The sequence below is a fragment of the Candoia aspera genome, chromosome 2, assembly GCF_035149785.1.
Source record: "Candoia aspera isolate rCanAsp1 chromosome 2, rCanAsp1.hap2, whole genome shotgun sequence".
NCBI classification, from domain to species: Eukaryota; Metazoa; Chordata; class Lepidosauria; order Squamata; family Boidae; genus Candoia; species Candoia aspera.
The window spans coordinates 7,903,899-7,928,827 of NC_086154.1; the positions used below are offsets into that span (position 1 = coordinate 7,903,899).

General features: G+C 49.6%; 2 protein-coding genes across 2 annotated transcripts; one reads left to right on the plus strand and one right to left on the minus strand.

The window, feature by feature from the left end:
- The first annotated feature begins 953 nt into the window (after positions 1–953).
- LOC134489788 (zinc finger protein 420-like) lies at positions 954–12,689 on the plus strand. The gene is made up of 6 exons (XM_063292655.1): positions 954–1,103; positions 1,280–1,821; positions 7,930–8,366; positions 9,188–9,267; positions 9,371–9,497; positions 10,779–12,689. The coding sequence occupies exons 1-6, from the start codon at positions 954–956 to the stop codon at positions 12,278–12,280; spliced, it is 2,838 nt and encodes a 945-aa protein (XP_063148725.1). The 3' UTR covers positions 12,281–12,689.
- Positions 12,690–13,212: 523 nt separating this feature from the next.
- Positions 13,213–21,316, minus strand: LOC134488882 (uncharacterized). The gene is made up of 5 exons (XM_063291224.1): positions 21,014–21,316; positions 20,643–20,769; positions 19,457–19,588; positions 17,731–18,662; positions 13,213–16,117 (listed from the first exon to the last, which is right to left on the minus strand). Exons 1-5 carry the CDS (start codon positions 21,086–21,088, stop codon positions 15,425–15,427), a joined length of 1,959 nt encoding a protein of 652 aa, XP_063147294.1. The 5' UTR covers positions 21,089–21,316; the 3' UTR covers positions 13,213–15,424.
- Between the last annotated feature and the right edge of the window lie 3,613 nt (positions 21,317–24,929).

Genomic DNA, 24,929 nt, shown 5'->3' on the forward strand with positions numbered 1-24,929 from the left:
ACACCCAAAAGGCTTAAAATCCTGCTTCCATAAACAGAAATTGCTTGCCAATTTAATTATTATTAGATTTCATACCGCCTTTTTAAACAACTATATATTTGGTCCACTCAAGGCAGCAAACATGCCTAATACTCCTGCTAATAAAACTGAGCTTCCAGCTCTAGCAGCAGCATAGCCCTAAATAACCATTGCTTCTTGCCAAAGAAGTTGTGTTAATGCTTGCAGAGGTGAAACATAAAAGTTTTATCTTTGTAAAGGATTACAGAGATTTTAAATGCATTTAGTAACAAGTTTTCAACTCTCTTTGAACAAGAAACTTATCCCCAGCAGGCTAAAGAATAAATGAAGACACCCAGTGAAGCCAGCGTTTGCGGTTTCTTTCTGCTGTTATTACCCAACATTTTATTAACAGAACACACTTTTATTATTTTCCCCTTAGGGCTGGCCATCTTGTCTACCACGATAGAATTATTTTTCCCCTTGGCAATGGTTCCAACAACCAAATAAATAATATTCAGGGAATTACAGAATGTATGGCCCATGTTCACACAGCATGAACAAAGGAAAACTTAGTTCATCATGGGATACAAAATACTGTTTTAATCTTCCCACTGCCAAAGGTTACCCAAGATTTTAGGCTTATAGTGACCTCCAAACAGCCACCATCTTTAGTTCCTCTAATTCTGACTAGATAGATAGCTTGCCTGTGGGTCACAGCACTAGGGTTAAGGAGATCTTTGGGAGCTGTTTCCTAAAAACTAAAAAAAAATGGTTTCTTGAAAATTTTGATCAGTGCAGAGGGCAGGGGAGGGAGGAGAAGCATGTACCAACATCCTCACCTGCACACTTACTACTAACGACTCTTCCCTGCAGCAGGTCGCCAAAGCATAGGGAATGGGTTAGAAAAGGGGCTTTAGAGATCATCTAGTCCAAACCCCCGGGTAAAACCCGCAATGCAGCCAGATCAAGAGCAGGGCAGCTGCCCCGCTGCAGATGTTGCCCCGCTCCAGTTCTCGGCCCTGACCACCAGGCTGGGGCTGCTGGGAGATGTGGTTCAGCCGCCTCCGGAGAGCTGCGGCTTCGCCCACCGCCGCGCCCGGCAGGTGGCTGCCCACCATTTGCTAAAACGCCTCCGGCGAAGAAGACCCCCCCCCGCGCGCCTTGAGCACCGAAGTCAAAGGCGGAGCGGGCGTGTGTATGTGTGCGTGTGCAAAAGGGTTGAGAAGGTGCAGAGGTGCGCGTGCAAAAGGGCTGAGGAAGGCTCCCCTCTCCCCGCCAGATCTCGCCTACCGCCTCTCCCCGGGGCGTCCGCAAAGGCGTCCACTCGCCCCGCGCCCGTCCCTGCCAAGGGCATCTGCCCCCCGTTTACCCGGACTTCCAGCCGCCGCAGCTCGAGCGGGGTGGGGTGGGGGCCCTCTGCATCTGCAGGCCCGGCTGCACGCTCCCCACCGGAGAGGAAGAGGAAACGCGACGGCCCTTCCCCAAAGTGGCAGGCGCGCGCCCTCGTCCAATGGTTTCTCTCCTCCCTTCTGGGAAGTGGATCTCGGTCAGCTTAACCCTTAAGCCTCGGTGCCTCCGCCGGGAGGAAAGAGTGGCAGGCAGAAATCTCACCGGGGAGGTGGTCGCCCCCAGGCGTCGCTTGTCCCCAAGCCGCAGAATGAATCAGCCTTGCGGCAGAGGGAGTTACGGCAGAAGTGGATGTCGCTCCTCCGCCTACCAGCGCCTGCATTTTCCAGGGAAAGGGGAAAGGCGGGCGTGGGCTTCGTGGCGTGAAATCAAGGAGGGGCTTAGAGGCGTCCTCGGGTCTCTCTGCCGTCACAGGTGATGACTACAACTTCCAGCAGCCTGAGCCAGAATAGGCAATGGTGACTGGTTTGGGTCTTTAGTCTCTGAAGGGCACCATATTGAGAACTTGGTTCACACATGCTGAATTAGCGAGCCATGGGGTGGAGAAGCTCCCTGGGGCAGTCCAAGGCCAGTCCCCGTGGCTCAGCCCCCAAATCGGTGTGGTCTGCTGCAGCGTTCCTCAAACCTGGCCACTTTTAAGATGAGTGGACCTCAGCATAATTAAATAGCCATGTATTACTGTCTTGTATGACCCCAGGAAATGGAACTGAGTTAAACCATGGTTAGGTTATTCATACCTGTGCAACATTCAAACTCTTCCAGAAAGCCATTTGCTTGGTTTGGGGTTAGTGCAGTGGCTTGGCTCAGCCAAACCATGGTTACACAGACTATGACCAGGTTCCCTTGGCAAACACAGCCACCAGGTGGGTAAAAGAACAGCCAGAATGGTCTGTGCAAGGAGATGGGACTCCTGTACCTTTAATAGCTTTGTCAAAACAGGGACCAAAGCAGGTGTGGCTTTATGCTCCATCCTGTCTGCTGAAATCCCTCTTCTGCCTACCAATTAAAGGCACAGGAGCCTCTTCTCTTCTGTCCGGCCTAGCCATGGAGTTCACCACTGCTAATAATCACCCACTTTGAAGCAGGACAGCTGGGTTCACACAGCCATAATCGCAGGCTGTGATTACGTTCACAGAACAAAGCCAATTGGATCCTCCTGGAAGCACGCAGTGGTGATCAGGTACTCCAAGCATCAGAATCAGGTTGCTTCTGAATGCCAGTTAGTGGCCAGGTGGCCTTTAGTGCCCATAATAGATGGCTAGAGGTGGGATAGGTATGGTTTCTCAGATATGCTGTGTCTACTGATGCCCCTCTTCTGTGTAACCTTTAATTAATTAATTAAACTTATATAGCTGCCCATCTCGCTTGCATGGGACTCTGGATGGTGTACACAGTTAACCCTTGTAACCTTTGAATTAGAGCATTGAAGGCACACACGCTCTTTTGTGACTGGCGATTCCTGCTTGGCGGGGAATCTTGTGGGCTCCCCGGAGGATCTGATCCAACGTGGGTGGAAATTGGGATGGCCTTTTTTAAGCAAGGACGTCATAGCTTCAGGGGTGATTTGCCCACCATGGATAGCGGCCATTGCAGAAAAGAAAGGAGGTGCCACCTGTTCTTCCTTTTTGCTATCCCTTCTCTCACACACCTTTCCTTTTTCTGATGTTCTCATCTTCTTAAAGCAACAGGTTGCCACAGAAGCTTTTCTCAGCACTGAACAGATGGAAGCAAGGGCCAAGATAAGACCAAAGGCTCCAGAAATGCCAATTCTATAATAAATACTGCTCAGGTCCACTCCAGGCTAGTAACTTGTTGGTTGTCCCTGGTGGGAATTACAATAATACAGTTCTCCAGGTCTAAAGGTTTAGGTGATGAGCCAGCTAAATACAGGTCTTTTACAGAACCAGTGAAATTCAACTTGAATATGAATATTCAAAAATTCCAGAGCAAATTAATTCCCTGAGTTGGGTCAGTAAGTTAACAATTGGCAAGGATTCCCCCCATCATGGATTTAGAAAACCGAATTAACTCTACCTTCCTCTTTTCCCCTTTAAAACTTTTATGGCATATCTCCTTTTTGTGCATTATCTGCAAAAAACAAGGATTGCTTTCATACAAAGCACTTGCCTTGTTTCAAGGACCTGATTTGGCTCCAGTTCCAAAACTCCTGCAATACCCCAACATTAGTTTTAGGCTTGCAGACAGGTTTCATTTCTAAGGTTCTTGCTGAAAATCTCTTGAATATTTCTATGGACCGTGATGGACAGAAACAGAGAGGCACCTGAAAAGTGAAGGAAATTTAAATAAAAAATGTAAAATACTTATTTTGCAAGCTCACAAAAATATAAATAAGAAATGCATTATAAATTACAAAGGACAAAAACACAAAACAGCAAGAAAAACACCCCACATCTACAGTGTAACTTGGGGGAAAATGTACAAAAATTGCAAGGGAACAGAAAATGTGCAAAAGCTTTAAGCCAGGTGTTAACGACATATAAAATATGGGCCAGGAAAGCGTAACACAATTTTATGCAGAATTGAAACGTGTCAGGCATGAAGTATTCAAACAGTGCCTCCCTCCCAGCCACAGTTCGATTCTAATGCCAACACAGAGTTGGAATCCAGCAGATCTGGACAGTACCAAGTTGCAGAAAGAAATGTCACAGTATTGGGTGAACTTTCTATCGCATGCCAGAGTTGCACCTTACAAAATAAAAGCAATTCTAATTTAAATATGACTCAGTTGTATATTGCCCCACCTTGACTCCTCCCATTTCCCAGGAAAGCAATTTGTTAAAAAAAAAAGGGATGGAAAAAAAAAGAAAAGGTAAGTGCCTGTGAGGTCTCCAAATTGGTAAATATTGATCTGTAGATGCAAGGGACGTGGTGGCGCTGCAGGTTAAACCGCTGAGCTGCTGAGCTTGCCGATCAGAAGGTCGGCAGGTCGAACCCGCGTGACGGGGTGAGCTCCCGTTACTAGTCCCAGCTCCTGCCAACCTAGCAGTTCGAAAACGTTCAAATGTGAGTAGATTAATAGGTACCGTTTCGGTGGGCAGGTCGAATCCGCGTGACGGGGTGAGCTCCTGTTGCTAGTCCCAGCTCCTGCCAACCTAGCAGTTCGAAAACATTCAACTGTGAGTAGATTAATAGGTACCGCTTCGGCGGGCAGGTAACGGCGTTCCGTGTAGTCATGCTGGCCACGTGACCACGGAAGCGTCTACGGACAAACGCCGGCTCTTCAGCTTTGAAACGGAGATGAGCACCGCCCCCTAGAGTCAGACACGACTGGACTTAATGTCAAGGGAAACCTTTACCTTTACCTAGATCAAAATGCAGGAAAAGAAATTAATCTGGATGAAAACAATGAGGTATATTAAAAACAGAGTGACATTCCTACCCCACATAGAAATAGCTAGAAATAAAAATAAATAAAAATAATATGAAAAATCTGACCACAGGAAGTTTAGTTAAAGTTCAAGCTACAAGGCGTTCACATAATTGCTAATCAGTTTTGTATATTGTAGTCTAAGAAAGGGAGAAAAAAGAGGATCCAGATCTTCAGTTCCTTTTCTAAACACAACTGTTTTAACACTTTTATTGCGAAACATTTTGATCCAGAACGAGAGACCTATCAAAATTTATTTCCCTGTATCTGGTTTAGTGTTCTACTAAGGCCCTATCATTTTAACAGCTATTTATCAAACTTTCCTAACAGAACTAGAACAGAACAAAACAAATAGAATCAGCCAGACAATAATTAGATTACAGTTCTAAAAACAAAGATTTATTCCATGCCATGCCACTCTATTCCATGGTGTCACACTGGCTAGCTTTCCCCAATTTGGCACTTTTCAGGTGTGGTGGGACTACAACTCCCAGAATCCTCAGCTAGCATTTAGGACAAGAAGGAGCAGGGTTGGAAAAAATGGTGTCGGCCTCTGTTCTAGTAAAGCAGAAGGCCACAAAATACTCTTGAGCTCCCCCTTCACTCCGTGGATGGGTTTCCCAGATAAAGCCCCTGCTAAAGTAACTAGGATAAGGTAACATAAGACCTGAATTAAGCTTAATCCCTTTATTAAAATAAGGAAAGATGAAATTCTTGTGCAAATAAAAAAATAACAGTACCGATTCCTTCAAGCATCGTCTTTTCTTTGAAAATCCTGCAGCAGCACGGCCAAGGGCATTGATGATCACGCAGACAGCTGCTATCCAAGGGGTTTGCTGTACCTATTTTCATATGTAAAGAAAGCCACATAGTTAAGAAAGTTAAGTTTTTAACATAGTTTTTTTAAAAAAATGTGACTGCTGTGTTCTATGAACCAGGTCAGAGTCTCTGGATGTTTAAAAAAAATTTTTTTTTCCTTTTCTTTAAAAAAATGTTTCTTTAAAAGCTATGATTTTCTAAACATCAGCAGCTGGCTATCTTTTTTGCTTCAATCCAGCCCCAACACTACTCATATGTGCCCTCTTCTTTCTCACTGATGATGTGCCATCAAGTTGGCATGGACTCTTAGCAACTACATAGATTTCCTCATGATGATCTATCCCTATCCTGGTCCTTCAGGTCTTCCAATGGTGCACCTTTCGCCACTGTGGCTGAGTCCAACCCCCTTGGTGGTCGTCGTTTTCTTTTCTCTTTCTTTCCACCTTTCCCAGCATCAGAACCTTCTCCAGAGAGCTAGATTTTGCATAAAGTGTCCAAAGTAGGATCATTTGAGCCTGGTCGTTTGTGTCTTGAGCGAGAACTCTGGGTTGATTTGTTCAATGATCCATTGGTTTGTTTCCCTGGCTGTCCACAGTATTCTCAGAAGTCTTCTCCAACACCAAAGTTCAAAAGCATCAACATTCTTCCTATCCAGCTTCTTCAAAGTCCAACTTAGCTTCCATACAATGTCAGTGGGAAAAGCATTACCTCCAGGAATCTGATCTTTGGAGGTATGGACAAATTCTTCTCATTAGCTGACTGGGTATCTTCTGACCTAGGGGGCCTCATTCTCCAGTGTCATGTCAACATCACCCTGGTTGGAAATGGCCATCTAATTCTCTTGGCAGAATACTGGTGTGGTTGTATTTGCCTTCTCCAGGGGATTGAAATAAATTTCTCTCTGTTTGCAGGGCTTCTGGCTGTTCCGTTTGGCAAACTCTTAGCAATGTACAGTTCCTAAAATGTAATTAGGAGGAGGAGAAACCATCAAATCAAATTAAAAGCAGTATACATTATAATCCTACAGAAGTGGAAACTAACATTAATAATAAAAAAACGATCCATCATCCAGAGTCATAACAACCCAATTCCCAGTCTGGTGACATTTAGTGACCACCAATGGCAGCAAATTCTTAAAAAGAGGAACCATTGTTCCTTTGGGGCTTTCTTTGATCCCTGCAGAGATAAAATAAATTGCAATTCTGAATCGGGACAGTCCAGCTGTGTTTGCTGCCATCTGCTGCTGGAGATTTGGAGAGCTTTTACTGCACATACATTGCAGAACAACAGGACTAAAAGTGATGAAATCAAGAGCTGGATTCAAACTTAGGGTCTGAACTACTATCTAAAATAAGCTGATAACACCAATCTGTGGGCTGAAAATAATAACAGCAACAATGTATCATTATAAAAGTAAAATGAAGAACATTATTAATAATAATATTGAGATTAGCATTAATATTAACTAATAGGACAATGCAAGCCTGCATCTTAATGTATTCAGTTAAGAAAGAAATGAAGGTAAGGGAAAAGTTATTTTCTTTGGCTCCAGAATAAAGATAGACAGTGTCGGGGAGAATCAACAAGGAGATGAATCCTAAGGAGAAAGACATGGGTGGACTATGACCAGATCATGAAGGATGAGGACATTTCAGTGACAAGGATCAGAATTATTTAAACAATGGTCTTTCATGTAAGGTAAGTTTATGAAAGTTAGAAACCTAAGTTTGAACTCCTCAAAAGTATGAAGATAAGAGACCTTTGAAGGATAGGTTTGGAGATCATCTGAGCACCACGGACTCCAAAAGAGCCAATCAGACCCGGACCAAACCAAGGCTGACTTGGGATGATCAGCAAAGCAAACTCACATACTTTGGGCATGTGATATGGGTGGATGGGCTAGAACTATGCTTCTCAGCCTTGGCAACTTTAAGACCTGTGGACTTCAACTCCCAGAATTCCCCAGCAGGGAATTCTGGGAGTTGAAGTCCACAGGTCTTAAAGTTGCCAAGGTTGAGAAACAGTGGGCTAGAAAAAACGACTATGTTTGGCATGGTTGAGGGAAGTAGAAGAAAGTTAATGGATGAAGTGGAGGGATGAGAGTAGAGAACATCTCTGGAACAGTCGCCTTCTGTCACTGGCGTCCCCCTGAGATGGAGGACGGCACCCGAAGGAGCAGCAGCCTAACCCACGCATGCTGGGCGGCCTCTCGCCTTGGCAAGGGTTAAGCTCACAGAAACGGATTCCTAGAGCGGAGGGAGACGGGGGGGGGGATGAGGTCCCTTCTGGCCCTCCCCTTCTTCGCTGCTCCCGAGGCAGCCGGTTCGGGGCTTGCTTCGGGCTCCGCCGGGCGCCCGCGAGCCCGTCGCGGTGGCGCCTCCGCGCGAAGGGGAGCCGCGGGGCGGCAGGGCTGAGGGGGCGCGGTTGCAGCGCCCGGATCCCCGCCCGTCCTCCCACCTGCCGGGGCTGGGGAGCGGGAGGGCGGGGAAGGGGACCCTTGCGGGGAGCGGGCGCCGCCTCGCCTCCCCTCGCCCCGGAGGGAGGCTGGCCTTTCGGACCCCTTCGCGCGCGCCCCCCCGTGCACACGCGCCCCTCCCCCGCGCCCTGCCCGGCGCCCCCCGATCCCCGGCCCGAGGGGCTGGCAGCGGCGGGGCTGACCTGCCCGAAGCGGAGGCGCGCCCGATGGCGAGCGGCCCGGGGCTCCGGCCGGGGGGCGGCGGGCAGGAGGGGGGCGGCGCTGCCCCCTGGCTGGGTAAGAGCGGGGCGGGTGGGGGGCGGGTGCCCGCGGGGAGGCTCCGCTTCGCCGCCTCTTTTCCCGCTCGGCGCAGCCTTTCGGGGCGGCACCCGCGGCTTCCTTAGAAGCCCCGCCGGAATGCCCGTTTCATGCCCTTCGGCATTTTCTGCAGGGGAAGCAGCCCGGGGGGGGGGAGGAAAAGGCTTTCCCCCGAAGGGGGTTCGAGGGAGCCCTTGGCTAAGACGCCGAGCAGAGCAGCGGGGTGGGATGCGGCGTCCTTGGTGCTCTCTGAGCTCGGCGTTTCCTTGCAGGCGTCTCATTACCCGGCTGGGCAACATCCTCAGTGCGAGGGAGGGTGGGGCTTGCTCAAGGGTGCCCTGATCAAGGAGGTACCAAGCAGAAAACACCCCCACCAACAGGGCAGGGCAAGCTACTGTATAGAACAGGGAGCAAACCCCACCCTCCCGGGCACTGATGGGGTTTACCTAGCTGGGCAGCGGAAGGTCTGCAAGCCAACAGCCAGGCTCAGAGAGCACCAAGGACTCTCCACAGTCCAACCCCGAGCTACAGATGTTCTCTTCCGTCGGGTGGGATGTTGCAGAGAACACGAACTCAGTTGTGGTTTGAGGGAAGGGAAGCAGTCCCCATGCAGCTGGCGTAACGTGGGGACAGGCGGGCAACAGGTTCAGGGTCCATGTCTTAAATGTATATTCAGTATCCTCCAGCAGAAGCAACCCTCTGGGTGGTAACTGAGAGCCCCAGTGGGAAGAAATGGGCTTTATATTTTTATCAGTGTAAAAGTGTGTATCAGTAACTTGGGCCTCCTGTTGTTTTTACAGGTAGTGTAATGATGTTGGGAATAAGCCCCCGGCTCCCGGTTCTTCATGGACGGGAAGCAGCTGATGCGCAGCTCATACAAGTAGGCTGAGTGAAGGAGAAAGTTCTTGGAGAACGTGAGCAAAACCCATGCCTGGTGTTGTATCAGCCTTTGGTCTCTAAATGGGAGCATTTCTGTCTTTTAGGGTTGTGTGACCTTGGAGGAGGTGGCTGTGCGTTTCTCCGAGGAGGAGTGGGCGCTGCTGGATCCTGGCCAGAAAGCTCTGCACAGGGAGGTCATGGAGCAGATTGGTGGGTTCGTGGCCTCTCTCGGTAAGGATCCATCTTGTCATAAACACCAGTCAGTTTTTAAGGGATTTTTTATAGAACATTTGCGATATTTCAGGGGCAGAGGTCGGCCAACTTTGTCTGATTTCAAAAAGTTAGCTGCATTCACACAACCTATTACAAGCCACCCTGGGGGAACTTTGGGCCAGGCCCTGTCTCTCAGGCCAACTGTCATGAGTAAGGATGGCCAGCAGGGGGCTCCCATCCAGGCTGTAAAGCGCATGTGTAGTACTGAGGAATTAGGTGGCCATTCAAAGAGACACAGATCTGACCCGCCTTAGCCTTTGGGGTTTATATGTCTGGGTTTTTCCCACGCTTCTTCAGTTTGTTAGGATTCTCTGTTATGTAGCAGTAATAAAACACTAGAGACCTGTTCCTTGTCTCAGCATGGTTCCTGGCTGTTAGGACACCAACCTCCCTCACAGGTTGTTCTGGGGAAAAATGGGAGGAGAAAGTATATACACTACCTTGAGCTTCTGAACAAAAGGTGGGATATAAATCTAATCCAGTGTTTCTCAACCTCGGCAACTTTAAGATGTGTGGACTTCAACTCCCAGAATTCCCCAGCATAGCATAGCTGGCTAGGGAATTCTGGGAGTTGAAGTCCGTACATCTTAAAGTTGCTGAGGTTGAGAAACACTGATGTAACCAATAGATATATCCCAAAAGTCACTTGAGGAATGATATCTGGGAAACAGAGAGAGGTGAGTTATGTGCAGTCCGAGGGCCATAGATGGTGTGTTTCCTGAATAACACTTTTCATTCTGACTCTGGAAAGTTTCCCTTCTTTCTGAGGTTAGAAATAGTAGAGTAAGGCCTGAAGCACACTTCAGAAAAAAATGACACCCTCCTCAAACCCATTCCCCCAAATCTTAAGTCATACTAACAAGGATTATAATTCCTGAAAAGTGTTCCAGTCTGCTTGTAACGTTAAGACCACGTTTTGACAGTTTGGCAACTCCCATCATTCCCCAGTCACTGCTATTGCATTTCCCTGCACAATTCTCTGAGGTCGGAGAGGTGAGATGGCAGGAGCGATTACACATCCAGCTGGGAGTTGAATCCAGTTCCCCACCAGCCAGTCCAGGACCCCTACGCATTTCAGTCTTCTGTGAATGCCTGTGAAATGTGTGATAAGATCGTCCCACCTCCCGTCTTAAATCTTTTCCATTCTTCCATTCACCTCAATCACTAATTTGGACTATTTAGTGAGAGGAGACTCATTTACAGACTTAAGCTGTGACCAATTTCTACCCTTTATTTCAGAGGATGATGAAAGGAAGGCCAAAAATGACCATCTCTTGATACACGAAAGAACCATTATCAGAAGGAAACACTGGATTTCTGGAAAGCGCTCCAAGCAGAGGGCAAAGTCGAATGGAGATCAGGTGTCACACGCAGGAGACAGACCCCATAAATGTTTGGAGTGTGGAAAGTGCTTCACCAGGAAGAAAAACTTAGCAATTCATAAAAAAACCCACGTAAGGGAGAAACCCTATAAATGCTCAGAGTGTGGGAAATCGTTCAGCTCCAGCTCTGACATTGCTAGGCACCAAAGGACTCACACGGGGGAGAGACCGTATACGTGCCTGGAGTGCGGAAAACGCTTCCTTTACAGTTCGGACCTGATTAGACACGGAAGGAAACACACGGGAGAGAAACCCTACGAGTGTTTGGAGTGTGGAAAGTGCTTCCTTCGTAACACAAAGCTGAGTATCCATCGAAGGACCCACACAGGGGAGAGGCCTTACAAATGCCTGGAGTGCGGCAAGTGTTTCACCGAGAGTGCTCAGTTAAGCAGGCATCAGATAACTCACACCGGGGAGAGACCCTATAAATGCCTGGAGTGTGAAAAGTGCTTCAACCGGAAGGAGAACCTGGCTCTGCATCAGCGCACACACACGGGGGAGAAACCCTACAAATGCTCAGAATGCGGGAAAAGCTTCAGCTGGAATTCGCAGCTAAGCAGGCATCAAATATCCCACACAGGAGAGAGGCCGTACACGTGCCTGGAATGTGGGAAATCCTTTGTCTGCAGCTCTGAGCTCCTAATCCATGAAAGAAATCACACAGGAGAGAAACCTTACAAATGCTTGGAGTGTGGAAAGTGCTTTGTCTGTAATACGCAGCTCAGCATCCATCAGAGGACTCACACCGGGGAGAGACCCTATAAATGCCTGGAGTGTGAAAAATGCTTCAACCGGAAAGAAAATCTGGCGATACATCAACGCACTCACACAGGGGAGAAACCCTACAAATGCTCAGAATGCGGGAAGTGCTTCAGCTGGAATTCACAACTATGTCGACATCAACGAACTCACACTGGTGAGAGGCCGTATGCGTGTCCGGAGTGTGGGAAACGCTTCCTTTGCAGTTCTGACCTGATTAGACACGGGAGAAACCACACCGGAGAGAAACCTTACAAATGCTTGGAGTGTGGAAAGTGTTACATTTGTAATACCCAGCTGAGCATACACCTAAGAACCCACACGGGGGAGAAGCCCTACAAATGCTTGGTGTGCGGAAAGAGCTTCAGCGAGAACAGCTCCCTCACTTCCCATTACAGAATCCATACTGGAGAGAAACCCTATAAATGCTTGGGGTGTGGAAAATGCTTTGCTCGCGGTTCTGACCTTATTAAACACGAAAAAATTCACGCAGGGAAGAAATTGTATAGATCCATGGAACGTGGAAGGGGCTTTAACCAGGAGACAAATGTTAATTCTCATGTAAGAACTCAGGCTGGGGAGAAGCCGGACAGAGCATAGGAGTGTCAAAAAGGTTCTCTTCTCAGCTAGCAGTTTTAAAGTTTAATGAAATATGCGAACAAAGTGTTTTTGAGTTGAAAATCATTTAATGAAGGTTTCTGGCACAGCACAGAACAGAGGAGATAATGTAGTGTAATACAGAGAAGGTTTCCCTCTTAGGGAGTTGTTTTAAAGCTTATTAGAATTCAAGAAGTAGTTCCCCTCCCCCCATTGTAGAGGGAGAAACAAGACACTTCCCATCACTCTACTTAGCCCCCTTTATTGTTAACTAATATACTCAAGGTAGACGTACATTTGTTGTACCCCATTTAATTCATGGCTTGTAGTAACAAGAATGATTAGGTGAATATCTCTGAAGCTTGCTTTCTCTTTCCTTGACCAAAATTTCAATAAAACATAGAAGATGGCATCCATGTTAAAACCATGCTTTTTAAAAACCATTGGAAAGGGGCAAAATAACACACAAGCTTCTGGGTCCCCCAGGAGATAAGAGGATGGAAAATCAAGAGGTGTAAAGGGGCTGGGGTTGAGAGCTGTGGCCCATTTTTACTAGGTTGCCAGGATAAGTACAAGCCAGGTTGACATGGTTAAAGCACCAGGCTAGCAATCAGGAGAATGTGAGTCCTGACTTACGCTGGATGGACTTTGGCCAGTCCCTCTCTCTAATCTGTGAGGAGGCGGCAAGGGCAAAATGCTTTCAAAAATGTCGCCAAGAGAAGGGCACAGATTCATCTAGGCAGTTGGCAGGAGTCACAAATGACTTGAAGGTGCTCACATGTGGTCATAAGCTGTGTGGCAGAGTTGGCATGCTAACAGGGTCCTGTTAAGTCCAAAGTTGGTTTCGATTGCACAAAGCTCACCCCCTCAGCCCTTTTCTTCTGCTGGGGGGAAGAAACGATATTAGAAACGGGTTCATCATTTTTGCACATAGAGAATGCAGCTGAGATGCAAAACTTCCCAGTCAACCTTTTTTAGGAGATTTTCCACAAATAATATTTAACACTTTGCTGGACTTTTACTAGAAGAAATATTCAGAGAATAGCTAGTTTGTTCCCCTCCATACCATCCAGTGCTTTTTCTGTCTCATCTCAGTTGCCAAATAGGAGTTATGAGTCCTTGGTATCAACCTGTTCCTTCTGACTAAAGTGTAGTGGTCAGATATTGACTGGAATTTCAGTCTCTGGTGGTTGGTTTTAAAAACCAGTCTTTCTGTGTAGAGGATCCTGTTAAGGAAAGGGAAATGCACAAACCAACGAAAATCTCTCGACGAACCAGTACTTTCAACAGCATTTTCAGTACGGATTCCTCTGATTATGTGATTAGAACAAAGGGAAGCCATTTGCTCACTAAATGTGAAGATGGGGGTTGTCATGGCTCTTACTAGGAAAAACTATTCATCCCCTGCCCTTTCATGACCACCTCTTACAATTGTTCTTCCATTCCTTTGTTTTTAGAAATATGCAACTTTCTTTTAAGTCCCAGTTGATTATACCATTCTGACCTTTTCACGTCCTTGTCCAAATAATCCGGCCATGTAAAAACTGGTGCCCAGCAGTGGACCAGGGTTTGTTTATTTTAAAAACTAACACTCTTCCTGTAGCCCTACATACCAATAAATAAGACACTGTTTGTAAAAAAATTAGAACTACAGTCACAGAAGTCTCTTGAAGTGCAGGTTTTAGCAGAAACAAGGCTTTGAAAAGCAAAATTACAAATATGATCTGACACTGTAGAAGGTAAGGAAGATGACCTTGACAGAGAGAGGCCAGATCCATTACCAAAATGACAAGGGGGAAAACAGCTTAAGTCCAAAACAAGGCATGCCCAAGCAATTCAGGCAGACACCTCCCTTATTCACATGAGTATTGGCAGGGGAGGCACCGTCAGACTTGCAAGATTCAGTTAAGTAAAGGTAAAGGTTTCCCTTGACATTAAGTCCAGTCGTGTCTGACTCTAGGGGGCGGTGCTCATCTCCGTTTCAAAGCCGAAGAGCCGGCGTTTGTCCGTAGACGCTTCCGTGGTCATGTGGCTGGCATGACTACACGGAATGCCGTTACCTGCCTGCCGAAGCGGTACCTATTAATCTACTCACATTTGCATGTTTTTGAACTGCTAGGTTGGCAGGAGCTGGGACTAGCAACGGGAGCTCACCCTGTCACGCGGATTCGAACCGCCGACCTTCCGATCGGCAAGCTCAGCGGTTTAACCCACAGCGCCACCGCGTCCCTTTAAGATTTAAGATTCAGTTGCTATAGCCAATATTAATAAAAGTAGTTTTAGCCTTCTTCTGGAGTTGATTTCTTGGTTTGTTCTACATAGTGGAGCTGACAGAGACGCTTCCATCATTCCATAGAAAAAAGCTTGGCTGGAATTTTCTGTAAAAAAAAAAAACCATTCCAGTCACAAAGATTTTTCTCCCTCACCATTAGCAGCCCTTTTTCTTTTCTGATGATACCATAAGCAGGGCATTAAAAATAGCAGAAATACAGCTTTATCAAATGGAAGATTCTACATTTCTCTGCAGCTTTTGTATGAATCAACAATCCACTTCTGATAAATACACTGAAGCCACTGGCAGGGGGGCATGGAAGTAAAACTTGTCATATAAGGATGTCCAAAAAGTATGGTCAAAACAGTCAAGATGGCCACAACACTGCAATTGAACCAGCTCTGCCTGGTTTTTGCGTGTGTGTGTATTTGATTGCACAGTCATAGCTGCCCTCTTGACTGTCCTTCAGGCACCCTTGTTCTCACTGATGCTAAATTGTCCTGGCACTGATCTTAAACGTTCTCTAAGGCATCCTTTCAAGCCACAATGATGTCATGAAGTCCACCTGCTCATGAGTCCCTCTCTGGGCATCCCAGACTGGCAGGGCAAGCTACTAGGGCATCAGATCCAGGCGATGCCAGGGCATCAGATCCATCACAACACAGTACAAGCCCAAGAGCACACGAAACCACCCACTCTTCCCACAACATTGTCCCGACATTCAGAGCCGCTTCCAGTATTACACGCATACGGTAGTCCAGAACAGGAATTCTTCCGGCTGCAGCTGCAGGACAGGAATCGAGATGGCGCAGTCGTCGGTACTTCCCTTTTGCAGCTCTGTGCAAACCCAGCGAGAGGCAGAACGCTTCTGCACATTACCAGCACGTCCAGACGAGGTCTGCGAGGGCTGCCTGCACCGCCTCACCCTCCGCCCCCTGTTCCTGACTGTGAGGGCTAATCTGTGAGAAAAGTCCTGTGGGGGCCACGGTCTCTGCACGCAGCGTCATGCCATGCCCCCTGCTCTCACAGATGTTGTGCAGCACGACGCACGAGGCAATTACACACACCACATTCTCCTCGGCCACCGGCAGCCTTCCGCTCAGGCAGCGCCATCGTGCTCTGAGTCGCCCAAAAGCCGCCTCGACCACCTTCCGGCATCGGTTAAACGCGTGGTTGTAGGCAGCTTCTCTTGGGCCGTTCAGGGCCCCCGTGAACGGTTTCATCAGCCATCTCCGGGAAGGGTAGGCGCTGCCCCCAAGGATGACCGGGGGGATAGCGATGCCCCTGGAGGTGACTGTGGGGTTCCCAGGCACAAACTGACCGGTGTCCATCGCGCTGCAGAGAGCGGAGTTCTCAAAGGCAAAGGTGTTGGGCTGGTTCCCGCTGTAGCCCACTTCAATGCTGATGAAGCGCCCCGTGTGGTCCACCGCCCCTTGGAGCAGCATCGAGGAGCAGTTTTTTCGGAAGTCCTCCTCCCGCTGGGCGAAGGGTGCACCGGTGGCGATATAGCATCCGTCAACTGCTCCGACACAGTGGGGGAAACCCAAGTCTCTGAAGCCATCCATGATCTGTGAAAGGAAAGTAGAACAGGGAGATGTGTTGATTTCCTTCAGATTCTCCCTTTTCATTCACAAGCTCATAGCAGCTCCTTCCTCCCATTAACCCCCCCAATCCTGCAATTAGACTGGGCTGAGAGGGAGAGACTGGCCCAGAGTCCCCCAGGGAGCTTTTGTGGCCGAGGAACCTGGGTCTCCCCCCTCCTGGCCCAGCTTCATCACTTCATCTCATGGGTTCTTGGGCTGAGCGGGGGAACTGTCCAAAGTCACCCAGGAACCTTTTGTGGCTCGGGGTGGGGGGACTAGAACCTGGTCTCCCTGCTCCTGAGCCAACGCCTTCACCATACCCTACTTTTGCTTTTGGGGAACAGAAGGCTCGAGCATTGCTAGGTAGCACTGGGCTTCCATAATGGTACGTGGGAAAGACCTTGGGAAACCGGGCGAAGAGACACTTCCAAGGGAACGGTCAGATAAGAGACAGCACAGCCCACAGCTGCATAGTGGGGGGGGGCAAGAGGCTCAGAAGGGACCCCCCCTAAATTCTCAGGCTGTAAAGGGGACAGGGTTTGCAAGATTTGCAGGCTTCTGTCAATGTAGCTTTACAATAAACTAGATTTAGTTCATCTGGTCGTGTTTCCTGTCTGGTCCAGCTGGGAAGGTTAACAGCTTTGGAGAACAGTTTGGGCAGGGTAAGGTAGCTATATCCGGTCACTCTGCACACGGGGTAGGTCACAGGTGCAGCACAGACAGGCCCCCAACATGCTAGCAATGGGAGATGTGGGAAGACAAGGGATGGGCCTCTGCTGTCAAGGACTCTTACCCCAGCCGCTCCAAGGCCATATGAGCAGGTACAGCATTAGGACCTGCGCTCAACAGTGCCAAAATGGGACACGGCACTTCTCTACCCACAGGACATCTGGAGAAGCCATCTGGAGGGGAGCCCACCTATTGCCGCACCTCACGCCGTGTGCCATGAAGGAAGCGTAATGTCCTTCGGAGACAGGAAGAGCAGCAGCAGTGGCAACAGTCTAAGCAATGGTCAGATAAGGGACAGCTTAACCCGCAGAAGAGATGGGAGTGGGGCAAATGTCTCAGAAGGGACCGTCCCCGGCTTCCTGGACTGCCAAGGTGAGGGGAGAGCGGTGTGCTTTCAGACTTGCAAGATTCTGTTACTGTAACCTTCCAATAAAGGTAGCATTATTGCTCATGCTTTGTGCTTCTTGTCTGGACTCCCTCAAAGGGCTGACAGAAAGCTGGTTCCCATCACCCCAAAGAGCTTCGCGACTGCCTGGAAGGCTGCTTGCTTTGCATATCATGCAACCTTTCAGCACATCGCCTTCTACGCAAGGCCTCTAAACACCGGAGACAGCTGCGATCTCCCCAGGACACAGTTTGTGATGAGGGCTTCACTGGTATGAGCCCAGACCTCCGAGACTCCATGCACAGTGCTTGAGAAACAGTCCCTTCCTTTCACCTAGACATGCTAACTTCCCGGGTTAGAGAGCTGGACTCCCCAAAGCATTGCCTGCGTATCTTCCCAACCCATACGCTGAGCAGTGGCTGCAGGGTGTGGACGTCATCCCAGAGAAGCAGTAAAGAGGCCCTGAAGGAACAGTGGTAGATACCTTCTGATGATCTCCAAGGCAGACCTCACTCTTCAAGAGAACATGCTCGATCGCAAGGCAAACCTCTACCACGATACTCCCCACTGTGGTTCTTCCTAAGCCAAACCGGTGAGCAACCTCCCTGTAGGACGCCTGCGTAGCGAGCCACCAGACAGTGATCCCCACCCGCTCCTCCACCGGAACCGCCTGGCGTAGCGACGTGTTTTGTCTCTGCAGCTGTGGCCGTAGCCGGTCGGCAATCTCAAAAAGGGTGCCCCGCGTCATCTGAAAATTAGCAACCCACTGCTCGTCATCCCAGTCAGTCAGTTCCAACTCAGTCCACCACCGAGTACGGGAGGGATAAACCCACCACCGGCGCTGCCGTGGAACCATCCCCCACAGCGCACTGAAAAGAAGCCTACTCTCAGTATCTCCCCGAAGGAGTAGGGCGCGGATCCTCTGCGAGGTCCTTGCTCGGCTGGCCAAACGCCATGCCGCCATGTCTGCTATCAGATCAGCTTCCTCCTCGTTGGTGTTCGCAATGGCGCAGATGGCACTGAGGCCCTTCACCACCACACCGCACACTGACACCAGCAGACCGCAGAGGGAGGCTGTCGCAGGACAAGGGAGGGTGCCCTGCAATTCATCGGCCAGGCCGTTCAGTGCCCGGTCCAAAACTCTCACAAAGTTCTGGGTTGCCTCGCACAATGCGGCAATCTGCCGGCGCATCTCCAGGCGGCCCTGCGCATCGTCTCGCAGCTCTTGGATGAACGCTGTGGTGCACCTGTGTTCTGCGTCCAACTCGCGGAGAAGTTCCTGCCGATTCTTCTCCGAATGCGTGATCATTTTCTCCACCGCACGTTCTGCGCGGGGGACTCGCTTTCTCTTTGCCGGCCGCAAAGCCAGCCTGGAGGGTGGAGGCGGAGGGCAAAGCCCGGGAGCAGCACATGTTCCTGCAAGAGAGAACCCGGCGACGTGAGCATCAGTGGGGGCAGAACCAAAGGTTCTGTAAGGCGGGGACTCAGTGGGAATGGCAGCCTCCAGGATGGCACAGGCACCACGTAGAGGACTTCAAAACGTCAGGGATTCCAGGGAATGTCAGCCATTGTGAGCTTCGTCTGGTCTTTCCAGATCAGTTCAGCAGAGTTGGTCCCATCTGCCAGGACACCCGGGGCTATAGTGGTGCTTCCTACATGCTCTCACACTGCACTGCTATTACGAAACATGTGAAGAGGCTGGGGGCGGGAGAGGCCAGCCTGTCTTCGCATGCTATGTCACATTCCGCAGGAAAGCAGATCCAGGCAGCAGACCCAGAGGTATGGTCACTTATCTTCTGGGCCTCAAGGGATGGGTTGAGGGCATGAGGTTTTGTACCTTGGCCCCAGCTGTCTCACTGGGGCCAAGGTACACTCACTCACTGACACCATCAGACCGCAGAGGGAGGCTGTTGCAGTTCAAGGGAGGGTGCCCTGCAATTCATCAGCCAGGCCGTTCAGTACCTGGTCCAAAACTCTCACAAAGTTCTGGGTTGCCTCACAAAATGCGGCAATCTGTTGGCACATTTGCGGCAATCTGCTGGCGCAGTGACTCCCTCTTCCCTCTGGCACACGTCACGCCTCCGGATCCTCACCATCTACCCCCACACAAGCCAAGATAGCTGCCACAGTGAGCTGAGCCCCACTGGAGTTCTCTGAGTGCTCTATGCCCTCCTCCAGGATTGGATCTGCACTGCGGGACAGGACCTTACTTCCAACATTGTTGTGGATCACGCACTGGGCACGGTTAAAATCTTCTTGCGGGTGCCAAGCCGTTCCCTCTGCAGCCTCCGTCAACCGCCCCAGCAGGTCCCCCGGTGTTCCCTTCTTGCAGCTCTCCAGTTCTGTGAAAGTTGGTGGGGGGCAGGGTTGCGTTAGGCATTGTGGTTTTGTACAGTCACAAAAACCTTCTGACGGCCATTATGATCATTCAACAATGCATGGTCAAGTAAAAAGGGGATAATCCGCACTAATAGCAATGACTTTGTCATTATACCATGGAAGACTGATGGGGATTCTAATGATTCCCGATGCTGAAAGGATTTGCCCTTGATTTATTCAACCCTTACCTCAATCACACCATGATTTTACCAACTGGTAGCCATAGCAGGTGGTAGCATCCAGCCTCCCTGGGTGGATCCCAGAAAAAATAAGCACGATTGTCCCTGATTAGTGCTGAGACGGGAGTCTCCAGGACTTCAGCTGAAGTCAAATTGAGGAAGCTGTATTTTTTTATTCAATGGCAAACCGTGGTTATTCATTAAGGGATTGTACAGAGGAAGAAAAATGGCTTTGACAGGCATGTGCAAGGGCTTAGGCAAAAGGGGCTGGATTTTTTTTTAAGCCCAGAGCATCCAGATAACGTCTGGAAGCAGCTCAGAGACCTCCCTGATTCACTGGAGTATGAGGAGGAGGAGGAGGAACAGCACAATCGGACTTGAAAGACGTTGTTATGGTAGCCAATCTCGATAAAAATAGTTCTAGCCTTTTTGTGGAGACGATTTCCTGCTCTGGCCCACCTAATGAGGCTGACAGGGATGCTAGTTAATGAACACGTTTGTCAAACATTATTCATTTATTATATTGATGGGTAGAACCACCAGTCTCCCCACTGTGATTCTGGGTGGTGAACATCAAGTTAAACCCAAGAGATGTCAAGAAAAGAAGTGGATAGGACAAAAACCTAAAGGAAAGGCCTCCCCTGAGTCAAATCTTCTTTCCAAATCTTTTTCTGCTGGTCTCCCATCTAGGTACTCATTATTTTTGACCCTGCTTAGCTTATTGAAATCAGCCAAAGTCAACTAGGTGCTACCACTTGCTACTGAAATATGGACAATGGGTAAAAACATCGTATGAGAATTGGTTGGTATTTATTTCAAAAGCAAGACGCTGCCTTACCAAGAGAGGCCAAAACCCCGCTGATCTCCTCCATGACCTCCCTGTGCAGAGCTTTCTGGTCAGGCTCCAGCAGCGCCCACTCCTCCTCGGAGAAATGCACAGCCACCTCCTCCAAGGTGAACAGCCTCTGAAAGGAAGAGGAGGAGGAGAATGAGGAGACCAGATAACACAGATATTTCTACTCTCTGGATGCAAAGCAAAGTAGGTCTTATTCTTAGGATTCCCACTTGCCCTGAATGACCATCGCCGCCTTGCTAGCAGGGGAGAGAGCCAGAAGCGAACAGAATGGCGAGAGACTCCTTCAGACCCTGGGAGGCCAACAGGTGATATGAGCACCAAGATGGTCTCCTTCCCAGGTAACGTCTCCCTACCTGGTCCAGTTGTACAGAGGCAGTTTTCCTGACACTGAAAAGACCTGGCGGCTGAGTAGGCGTTTCCAGCTTCATTCTGTTGCCTGCATGAGGAAGAACAAGTGTAAGTCAGGCACGTTTGCGTTCCTTGGAGAACACTTACTTTATAATTCAGATGTGAAAGCAAACCTTCCCTTACAGACCCAACAATCGAAGAGCTGATTCCTGGGTAGAAAACCATGAGATAAATAGAAAGTAATGTGTAATAAAGAGCTCTTTCTCCCTTCCTTACATTAGAGCTGTTCGAGCATCAACCATTCTGACAAGCTGAGAGCATAATAAACAAAGCGACATCAGACTGAAGTATCACCCATCTTCTCTCCTCCAGAGTATCCACCAGTGATCCAGCCGATATAACTCTCTTCACAAGAATCCCTGTCTGCTCTCCGTTGGATCCTTCTCTGCTTCAAGGAAATCGTGTTCACGTTGCATGAAAACACATCAGGACTCCGAGACAGAGGTGAAAGGTGAGAGGAAGGATAGGAAAGGCACTTGAGCAGCTGTCATAGTGTTTTGAGAAATTCTGGTTAAGGGGCAAATCAAGCAGAAATTTTATAATATCAGTTGTCAAATAATGACATTTAATTCTAATCAAAACACTCTTTTGTGGCACTTTTTGCTGTGATCTTGCAGGTATATAGTGTTATGGCAACTGTTTGCGGGTATGTTTTAAACATGAAGAGCTCTGGAACTGAGACTGGGTGCAGTGATAGCAGAAACGGAGCTACAAAACGGTTTAGCAGAATCGCTTTGGAAACTCCTGAGAAGGAAGACTGTATGTAGGGACTCATCCCCAGAAAATGTCAGAAAGGAGAAAACAAATACTGTGTTCATGTACTGAAACCAGGAAGAACATCAGTACTGCATGTAAGGTGAGAATTGTGTGTGCAAAAAGTGGGTCCTTTGGGAAATTTTCAGCGAAATAAGTCAGATGGGCATGAACAGCCCTTGCCTTGGGAAAGGAGAGAATATACGGGCCACATCCCTCTCCCTAGTAAGATCAGAACTGCTTCTCAATTGCCTTTTTTTTTTTAAAGTTCGCCCCTGCCTAGATTGGCAAAATCTCTCTTCGGATAACCCTCCACTGCTCCCAGCCTAGCTGGTGTTAAGGAGCCCCCTGGCTTCAGAATCAAATCAGTCTTCTTGGTTCAGATGGGATCCTCCTTCAAGGAAGAGTCGTTTGTCGAGATGGGCGGTGAAGAAATGTGATAAATAAATAAATAAATTTCTAACAGGGTTGCAGGAAGTCCGCCTTCTTTCACCACTGGGTCTCTCAAGATCAAGACAGCTCTGCTTAGAACTCGCCAGCAGGTTCGGCCCAACCAAGACATCATCATCGCAACCGAGTATGAAATCAAGGATGGGCCACAGGGAGCCCTCAGCTGATGCCAGTGCTTCTGCGACTCTCTCACCCTCTTTCTGTCCCCCATCACAGAAAGGACCAGGAACTGCACCTCCCTTCCTCTTCACGATCCCCTGAGAAGGCGGCACGGGGCACTCTTGGTGGATTATGTCCAAATAACAGTCGCCAGTAGTGGTCGCTTCTGTCTGTATACATCAGTGTTTCTCAACCTTGGCAGATGCGTGGACTTCAACTCAGTTGACTGCATGGACCTCAGTTCAACTCAACTTCAACATGCTGGCTGGGGAATTCTGGGAGTTGAAGTCCACATATGCTGGCTGGGGAATTCTGGGAGCTGAAGTCCACGCATCTTAAAGTTGCCAAGGTTGAAAAACACTGCTACATGCTTTTTTTATACCCGAGCGTGCCCTTGAGAGTCAGACGAGTCCCGCCCCGCATGACTTCATCAGTGCCTGGAGAAGCCCCGGGAAGAAAGGCTGGGAAGCCCGGAGGGTCCCCGGGGGCGTTGGCCGGGGAAGCTCCAGAGGCGGAGGGTCATCCCAGGGAGCTTCCCTCCGCCTCTCCCGGCCTCTCCTCCGCCTCCCGGGGCTCCCCGCGCGGCCCTCCGCCCAGACCCGCCGCCAGGAAGGCTCTCACCGGGTCCCCTCGGAGACCCCAAACCGGCAGCAAGAACAAGATCGACCACGCATCCTGGAGGAGGAAGTAGGCGGGGCACATGGAGGGGCGGGACTCTAAAGCCCCCTTTGTCCTACCCCCCCTCCTTCCACTCTAGGAATTGCCTCGTTGCCTCCAATGCCCTTAACCCTTTCCCGGCTGAGCAGTCACTCTTCTAGCCTAGCGGGAGCGCCGCGGGATCCTCGTTCCATTTACTGCGTTTCTATTCTGTTGCGCCTTTGAGGATGGTGCTGAAGGGGGGTGTTGGGTTCTCTCTCTGTGGAAGTTGTAAAGAAAAGTCTGAGCCTCCAAGGTGGTTTAACTGGTCTTCCCGCCCATTGCAGATGGTTGGACTAGAATCATTGTTTCTCAATCTGAGCAACTTTAAGATGCGTGGACTTCAGCTCCCAGAATTCCCCAGCCAGCCAATTTAACCCCACTTCAGGACCCCATTGACACCCCTGCTTACTCTCTCATCTCATCTCTACGACTATAACCTGGTAAAAATATGTTTTAAAAGCCAGTCACTTGTTTGAATCCTATCCTCTTTTACCCTTGGTTTTCCATCATCTTGCCCCAATGAAGTACAGTAGTGTCAGCGGACCCAGAAGCCTGCATGCTATTTTGCAACCTTTCAGACAGCTTAAGAAACCAATTAAGAAACGTGTTATCATTTCCTACCCTTTACTGAAATATCACTAAATATACGAGGTCATTATGCATGAGGTCGTCACACATGATGGTGCCACTACACATGTGTCATCATTTGCCCTATCCTTATTGTTACTTTCTTTTCTGGGATGGGCAGGGATGCAGCGCTTGTGTCTGCGTGCATATAAAATGGAGGCTGTAAGAACGTCCCTATAGGTTTTTGTGGCAGGCAGAGATTTCTCTCTACGTGAATGTGGATAAAATGTGTGGCGTCCAGGCTGATAAAAGATTCAGGAGACCATTACGTCAACAGCCAGCTGCAAGTTTTGCCTTGTCAGTGCAGACCTGCCTCCTCCCCAATTCACACGAAGGCTGTTAGAAAATCAGAAAATATCCTCCCTAATGTATGCAAGAATGTATTTGGTCCCAGATGAGAAATGGGTCAGTTGCTGGAATTCTTGTAAGCAGGCATGCATACATGCATAACATCTGTGTGGGAATGGGGCTTGGAAACGGACCATAAAACAGCCACTTCATGACCTCCCCAGCCCTGTGCGTGCAGAGTTTCAAAACCCACTTTTTAAAAAGTGGAACTTTTTTGACTCCAAGCAAAAGGTGAACAGCCGCAAAGACTAACCTGCTGGGGGTTGAGACGCAGTGAGCCGCCGGCGACGGGATCCGAAAGCCAAGCCTCTCTTCGGGGGTGGGCGGGTCAGAAGAGCAGCCCCCGATCCCCTCGAAGGGTCCCCCTTCCCTGCCCTCCGCTCCCCCGTTTTCCAGCCCCGGCAGGTGGGAGGATGCGCGGGGCTCCGAGCTTTGCACCCTGCCTAGCCCGGCCCCGCGGCTCCCCTTCGTGCGGACCCACCACCGGGAGGGCGCGCGGCGGGCGGACCGCAAAGGGAGGCACCGAGCAACAGGAGCAGCGAGGGATCGGGGGCGGCAGGGACCTCCAGCCCCATCCTCTTCCTCTCTAGGAATCCGCTCGGCGCTCTTAACCCTCGGCCGGCCGAGGGGCCGCAGCCCGGGGATACGCGGCGAGTGCTTGAAACGTCCTCCTGAGCCGTCCCCGCCCTCCCGTCGCGGCCCCTTCCTGCTCCGCCTGGCCCGCGGGGTTGCTGCCTCCTCCCCCGCCCCGGAGGGAGGCCCGCCTTTCGGACCCCCGCGCCCTGCCCGGCGCCCCCGGATCCCCGGCCCGAGGGGCTGGCAGCG